The following is an 8,078-nucleotide window of genomic DNA, read 5'->3' on the forward strand; positions in this document are numbered from 1 at the left end:
GCCGCGATACAGTGTTTTGTTTAACTGCTGCACGAACCGTCCCACGCCCCTCGGCCCCGAGCCAGGCCTGGGGGCAGAGACTTCCAGGAACCGCCGGCCCCGTGCAGCGTCCCAGGGCCGTCCCGGCCGCCGCGATGCCCGAGGACGTTGCGCGGGGATGCGGTCGCATCGCACCGCCCGGGGCTGCCGGCCAGGACCCCTCCGCGCTGCAAATCGTGCCTCATCCCCATCCGCGGTCCCTGAAACACACGCGGCCTTTCCAGCCTCGCCATGAAGCACCGAAGCGCCTCCGACGTTTCGCTCGCGCTCTCCGGCTGGAGCGGAGTTCCCCGCAGAACTGCGCGCTGAGCGCAGAGCGAAGGAAGAACGGCAGCATCTGCGTAACAAAGTAATACCGGCGAATACTGTAAGCAAAGGAAAGGCTGCGGGAATGCCGGGGTGGGGGAGAAGAGCTGTGTCCGGCAAACGCTCTCTTTCCCTGAGCTGCTGCAGTGGTTTGCCATGCCGGACAGAGAACGCAAACAGCCCTGTAACAAAGCCCCACCTGTGCTCTCACACCTTGTGATGTGTCATTCCTTTGGTGAATTTTTCCTAGTCCTCAAACAATGCACGCAGAGCTCATCCTTCCATTGCATGAAGTGCTTAAGGGAAATGGGGAAAGAAAAAAAAATAAAAACAAAAAATCAGTGAATACACCAAGAATGAGACTTTGGAACAGATTTCCAGAGAGCGAGAGCTCAGCAATGCAAGAGCTGGGGAAAGCATCAAGGAGGATGGGGGGAGTCTGCCCTGGAACATTTTTGCAGCGAATGGATGAGAAAGCACTTGGCTACACAGCACCCGTGGGGCACAGACCCTGCAGCGTGAGGGGACAGAGCTGGGCAGAGGCACAGATGCGGTGGTGGATGGAGAGCTTGTCATGGGACACGGTGCCAGTGGTAGAAACAGGGGGAGAAATCCAGAGACAAAGCAGTGAGACACGAGAAGCAAACTGGCCAATAAGGGAGAGTGGAAAGTGGAGTTTTTCCTTCATTCGCTCCTCAAAGGAATTCAGGAGTGTCCCGTGCACCAGCAAGTGGCTGCACAGCCAACCCTGGGTAGTTCTGCAGGGTGAGCACAGCTAATGCTGGGAAAGAGAATCTCATTGTGTTAAGTGAGATCTAGCTCGTGGAAAAGATTAAGCAAATTAACAGCATCAAATCAAAATGAGAACAGATCATTCATGAAGTAGAGTAAGTGAGGCCTCACCTGGAGCACTGCGTCCAGATGTGGAGTCCTCAGTGCAGGAGAAACAGGCCTGTTGGAGTGCATCCAGAGGAAGGCCACAAAAGTGATCCACAGAATGGAACACCTCTCCTATGAAGACAAACTGAGAGCTGGGGCTGTTCAGCCTGAAGAAGAGAAGGCTCCAAATTGACCCAAGAGCAGCCTTTCAGTATCTAACGTGGAGCTTAAAGAGGGGATATTTAGGTTGGATATATGGAAAGAGTCTTTCCCAGTGAGGCAGTGAGGCACTGAGACAGGTTGCACAGAGAGGTGGTGGATACCCCAACCCTGGAGACTTTCAGTCAGGCCCCGGGCAACCTGACTGAGCTGTGGATGTCTCTGTTCATCGCAGGGAAGTTGGACTAGATGACCTCTGAAGGTCTCTTCCAACTCAGAATTCTATGATTCTATGAAATGAGGTTGGCCTTACACGTTGCCATTTTGCAAGCGGTCCTTGGAAGTGCAGTGGAACCTCAGATGATTTGCTACCTACACTGGGTGACCCCACAGGTGCTGCTGTGAGGACACAGTGAGGCAGAGCCCACAGTGCAGCTGCTGCCCCATCCTGCTGCCTGCAGTCCTGCCCAGACACAACAGGGGCAGCTCAGCATACTGCTGAAGAGGTGGCTCCCATGGGAGTCTCTGTTCCTCAAAACAACAGCACTATTTGGGAACTCTCTCTGCGCCCCATTCTGCGCTCAGAGCAGCCTCCTCAGCCCAACAGTAGGGAAACTCCAGAGGCAGCCTCTGAGTGCTGTGCCCTGAGGGAGTTCAGCACTGGTTCTCCCTCCCATGCCTGCCCTGCATCCCTCTCAGCAGCCCCACAGCTCTGCACACCACTGAGGCTTTCACCCCAGCTCCATCCCCATGGCTCTGGCTGCACATGGAGGTGGAGCACTGCCAGAAACAAGCAACAGGGGCTACAAGAATTTAAGACACTTTCCAGGCGTGTCCTAGGGATGGTATCTCCCATCTTTCTGTGCTTTCTGTGATTTCTGTGATCTCTGCTGCAGCCGGGAGCACTCAGCACTGATGCAATTCACAGCCTGCTGAGTGAGATGGAGCGTGTGACAGGCATTGCTGCTGTGCACAGGGCTGTGCCCCATGCAACAGCGCCAGAATGCAGTGCCCAAACTCTCCTGAAAAGGGGCAAATACTTCCCTGTGTGGTGCAAGAAGAATCCAAACCCAGCTGTGGAAACTGACCATACCAGTGCCAATGTCTGCATTGACAAAAAAAACCCCACACAAACAAACAAGTACTGAATGGTGACGAGGAAGAATTTTTCATACTCTTTTTCCTCTCCTTTTATCAGGAGCCATCAGAGAGCCATAGCACATCAGTGACTTTCCCAGCCGCCTGCAGCACACTGCCCGTGGGATCTGTGCACTATTTGTGCACTTTACAGAGCTGGCCCCAGGGATGGGCTTCAGAAACAGCATTCCTCCACGCACTGCTCCTCTTCAAAAGAAGCATTTGCATAATATTGCCATTCCCAAGCAGAGAGGTCAGGTTGGCAACAGGGGGAGGGCGAATCCCACTTCTGCCTTTGAGTGCTTCCAGCACAAAGTTGGGGATCTGCAGCACAAGTGAGCACAGCGTGGGCTCCTGGCCGTGCTGTGCTCAGCTCTGTGCTGGGGGGCAAAAGCTTAGAAGCATGGCACGGCTGGGGAGCCCAGCAATGCAGAAACACGGCCTTCCACATGGCCTCATCTTCTAGGGCAAGCTGCTGCCCTTGATCTCATTGCCAGACCCTTATCTCCTCCTTCAACAAGCAGAAATTGTTACAGGTGTTATCTGTGAGTGGTATCATGATTGCAGGGCTGGCCACAAAGAGCGTGTGGTCACTGTGCTGAGTGATGTGTAACCCACACAGACCACAACTGGACCAGAGAATGGAATCTGCAGAGAGGTACAGCCAGCACGTATGGGGCCACAAAACAGACAGCAGCAATAGGAAATGCCCTGTGGGGACCACAGGGTGAGCCAGGTTTCTCTGAGCCAAGTATCCCGAGTTCCTCTATCACCTTCATGCTCACTGTGACAACAACAGTTCCCCCTTTGCGTTTATTTTAGTTTAAAACAAACAGCCTAAACTTCTTACTTGCTTCCACATTCTTAATCTTAAAGTCACCTTGACCCTGTGAGCTTCAATTTATTCTAACAAGTCAGTGTCTCATTTCTCAATCAGGTTATGTGGTCACCTTACAGACTGCAGGCAACAGTCACTCAGCTGGCAGAGCAGAGCAGCCCCAACCCTGCAGTGGAACAAAAGCTTGGATTAATTTGTTAATCATACATAAGCATTGCTGCCACATTCACGTACACTGTATCAAAAGCTTAACGTTCAGTCAAGTTGTGTTAATGCCTGCTTTGTCTCCTGTGTAACACAGCATCCTCTAAACACAGGCAAACCCCTGCACAAGCACAGGGGCAGGCAGCAATGCTGCATCCATCACAGCCCTGACCCCACTGCTGCTACAGCCCTGTCCCACACCGTGCCCAGATGGCAGCAGCAATGGGACTCCAGGGACAGCATCTGAGCAGGGTTAATGCTGGGCCTGGCTGCTGCTGACCATCGCATCTCAGCTGTGTGCCACCAGCACACCTCAGCCCTGCCAGGCAGCCACATTCTCTCAAGGCTTTGGAAGGGAAACCCCACAGCTAAACCCACAGTGCTCTACATAGAAGGAAAGTAGAAACAGCTCCCCACAAACATGCTAAGAAACAAAAGTTGTGTTCAGGGCTTGCTGTTGCATACAGGGTAAGGCATCTATCTGCTAAAGTGCCTGTATCTAACCCAGATTTTCAAGCACTCAGAGAAAAGCAGGCTGTACTGCAGCTGCCCATGTTTCAAAGGCACAGGAACCTGAAGTGCAGTGGGACAGTACCACTGCTGAGAGCCCCCAGAGCACTTCTGCCTCCTTCCAGGGACACAGCCAAGGAGTTAGGCTTTCTGTGCCAGTTGGCATCCCACATCAACTGGGGTAGGATCACCACCAACTGCCTTTGGAAACCAGCCGAGTTACACGAGGGCCAAGCAGACTGCCCTTCAACACAGTAACATCACTGTGAAATGTTCCAGGTCCTTCATCCCTCCCTCCTTAGCACTGCTCTGCCCAAGCTGGACAAGACACGCTGCCCCCAGCTCCAGCCTGGCTTGCTGCTGCTGCAAAGCCAGGAGAAAACAAACCCAAGAGAGCAGCAGCAGAGGAATTGTATGTGGTGCAGTGAGCGGAGAACTCACCCAGACATACACAAACCTGAGGGCATCAACCCAGGCAGCTTCAGCCTGAGCACAGCCTGGAGTTCCTCCCAGCACTGCACCTAACACACAGGGGGGTAAAGCACCACTACTCACTCTCCATGGCCACGCAGCAACACAGAAGCACTGGGTCCAAAGCACCAGATCAAGGTGCTCTAAACAATGCAGGGTCCCCCCTGAGCTCTGCTGCAGATGTGGCTGGGCACAGGACAGCAGGGGATGGAACAGAGCACCACATACACCCAACCCTGCCACGCTTCACCCAACATTCCTTACCTACAAGCAGTTGTATCGCACGGGCTCGCAGGCAGACAGCACAGCCCTGAGCTTCACCCGCTGCAGCCAGGCACCTCCATCTCCAGGTGTCAGTAATTGGGAAGCAAAATTCCTTCAGCTGTACCCATCCCCAGCAGCTTCACACTGCTCTCAGCAGCTTTATATGGCTCAGGATCAGCATGCCGTGCACGCAGGTCCTGCTGCTGGCACTCAGTTCACAGCTGCACTCAGTGGGACCCTTCCTTGCTTTATCCCTTCTTCCCCCCCCCCCAGTCTGCTTCTAAGTAGAATGCACAAATACATCATTGGATAACAATTACTACACTACCTCAGTACAAACGTGTGCACTTCAAAGCAGCAGAATGAGCACAGCAGCACAGGCGGGATGTGTTTGCACGGAGCTCATTTACAGGGAAAATCCCATTGTATTCCAATCTCTGATCGCAGCGCCCGGCGAGGTGCAGCGCTGCACCCAGGCTGTGTCTGTGACACCACCTGGAGCTGCTGTGCCCGCAGTGCCCACTGACGCTTTTTGGTTTCCAAAATTCAAGGAAAATTCCCTCGCTGTTTTTTTCTCACTCCTGGTTCCATCGGCTGCAGTGACTCTCTCCGTCAGTAACATTTTTGCTATGAGGAGAGAATCGCTCAGTCACGCACAAGCGTAATGTTTGCCCGCTGCTTTGCACCGCGTGTGCCCACTGTACAGAGGCAGCCATCTCCTTTTTTAAGGTTAATTCACCAAGAAAACCACTTTTGACCAAGTGCGTCTTTCCAAGCGCATCAGTTTCTCCTTTTCCGTAGTTCTGAATACCGTTTTATCTCTACCCAAAACACACCTACTCGTACTCAAGCCGGAGCCGAACAGCCCGCTCTGTGTTTCCACGCCCGCGCACGGCACCGTTCGATGCAGAACGATGGTGCTGCGGTCGGTTATCACACACCGGCGGTGCTCGGGACGCAGCAGAGCTCCGCCCGCACGCGGCACCCGAGGAGCTGCGGGAAGAACGGGACGGAGGAACCGCGAGCGGGACGGGCGGCACTCACCGGACGTCTCCATAGGCTCCGGCGTAGCCCTCTGCCCAGGGTCCCAACTCGCTCTTGATGTAGGAGCCGGGGGCGGCGTAGGGCGCCCGCCCCATCGGGTACCACGCGTCGGCGGCGAAGTCGGCGTTCTCGGCGTGGCCGCAGCCGAAGGCTCCGGGGGCCGGCTCGGCGCAGGGCCCATACAGCTGCCCCTCGTCGGCGAAGAAGGGGGGCCACGGCGGCGCGGGGACCGGCGCGCCCCAGGCGCCGACGGCCGCGGGCTTGGGGGGCCTCTCCAGCTTGATGCGGGCGGGAGACGAGAGGACGAAGCAGTCGCGGCCGGGCGGCTCCTCGGGTGGAGGGGAGACGCGGTACAGCGGCAGCCCCGCGGGCACTTCGACGGCCAAGGCGGCCTCGGCGCCGCTGCCCTTGAAGGCGGCCGGTGCGGGCGGCTCCGGCGGTTCGGCGACGTCGGGACGCGGGGCGCGGGGCGGCCCTGCGGGCAGCGCAAACATGCAGTCCTCGCGGGGCGGCGGCTCTCTGGGTGCCTCCAGCGCCTCCACCGCCAGCCCCATGGAGGCGGACACGGCTTTGCAGAGCTCCTTAGCGCTGTCGCCCAGAAAGTCTTCCTTGGGCGCCGGCTCGGCTCGCCCGGCCCCCGGCTCAGCCTCGAGCGGCAGCAGCGGCAGCGCGCTCGGCTCGCCGAGCAGCTCCTTCAGGTCCCCGGCGCACGGGAAGGGCGAGCCCATGGCCGGGCGGGCGGCGGCGCGGGGCTCGGGCAGCGGCAGGAACGCGGGCGAGGCGACGGGCGGCGGACGGGGGCTCTGCGGGCACGGGGCTCCCGGTGCGGGCAGGCCGGGCCCCGGCTCGTCCCGCGGCGCCTGGAACGCTTCGCACACGCTCTGGAAGAACGTCTGGAAGGCGCCGCGGAAGGTCCGTCCCGGCGGCCGCGGGTACACGCGCCCGATCCCCAGCTGCACCTCCATGTCCTCGGCGCGGTCCCGGCGGCGGAGCGAGATCCGAGCGGCTCTTCCCGGCCGCGGCCCCGTTAGCGGCGGCTCAGCCCCGCGGTTCCCATCGCGGCGCGGGGTGCGCGGGGTTCCGCGCAACAGGCGGGGAAAGTTGGGCCGGGAGGTGCTCGGGCCGGGCCTCCGCCGGCGTCTGCCGCGCGCGGCTCCTCGTAGCGCTTTTGATCAGCGGCCGGGAGAGCGGCGGAGGGAGGCAGGATCGCGCCGAGAGGAGGCGCGGAGACGGAGACCGCCCAGCGCTGCGAATTCGGTCCCGGGTCTCCGCAGTGATTAATCCGGTAACTCGCGGGCGGCTGCGAGGGCCGCTCTGGGGGCGGTGAGAGCGAACCCCAGGGGCGGCTCCGCACGGCGCGGAACCGCAGCGCCGCCCGCCGCGGCTCCCGCGGGCAGATTGGGGCCGTCGCGGGCTCTGGGAGGGGACCGGGACCGCTCCGCTCTCGCTCTCCTACTCCCGGGGGCCGCTGAGCTCGGTTTCCCCCATCCCCTGTCCTTCCCGTCTCCGGCACACGCGTGCTTCTTCGGCCCCTCTTTGGCCGCCAACGGCGGACCCGATAATCTCTGAAGTGTCCCCGACCTGCACCGTTCTGCCCTTCGCCTGATCCAATCCGCGCGGCAGGGCGGAATGCAGGGAAAAGCGTTCCCCTCGCTGGGCGCTGGCACTGCCGTCGGGACTTAGCCCTAACATGCCCCTTTGCACTTCAGTATCTGCACACTTTTTTCTTTGCACGTAAAGAAGCCCAGCGCCCTTTGTTGGCAAGCAGTGAGGTGGTGGCTGCGCACTCCGTTCCCGGCTCCACATCAGCCATGGGAGCAGCAATGCGTGCCCCCGGCCCGCAGGCAGCGCAGAGCTGCGCCCACGCTGAGCCCCTCTGGCCAAGCAGCCAACAGAGCCCATCGGTGTAGGACCTTTTAGCCAAACAAGGCTTGAGCTCCCCTTACTGGTCCCGTCACCACAGTCCTAAGGCCACTTTCTGCGGTAGGCGCCGTTCCCAGGTAACCCGATAGCAGAGATGTGTGCATCTGACATACAGTGGAATAAACCCATTAATTCCAACTCATTTGAAGACAAAGGAGGAAAGAAAAGCAACGATTTGTTGCAAATGGATGGGAAACGGAGCCAGTTGGGAAAATGAAGGATCATTTTCCATCTTTTAAAAACATTTTTATAACCCGGGGAAGATGGAAAGAAATAAAGCGAAACGCAGCCCCGCGGGGTTTGG

The 8,078-nt window shown here is 58.2% G+C and overlaps 1 protein-coding gene across 1 annotated transcript in view; it reads right to left on the reverse strand.

The window, feature by feature from the left end:
• The window catches only part of AR (androgen receptor), a gene marked incomplete at both ends in the record, with an annotated part of 40,948 nt that extends 34,132 nt beyond the window's left edge, over nucleotides 1-6,816 (reverse strand). Inside the window, one exon of the mRNA XM_079541900.1 lies at nucleotides 5,852-6,816. Coding sequence (XP_079398026.1) covers nucleotides 5,852-6,816 — 965 coding nt within the window. The remainder of the gene's footprint in view (nucleotides 1-5,851) is intronic.
• Between the last annotated feature and the right edge of the window lie 1,262 nt (nucleotides 6,817-8,078).

This window comes from Tetrao urogallus, assembly GCF_951394365.1.
Source record: "Tetrao urogallus genome assembly, chromosome: 13".
In the NCBI taxonomy this organism is placed as follows: domain Eukaryota; kingdom Metazoa; phylum Chordata; class Aves; order Galliformes; family Phasianidae; genus Tetrao; species Tetrao urogallus.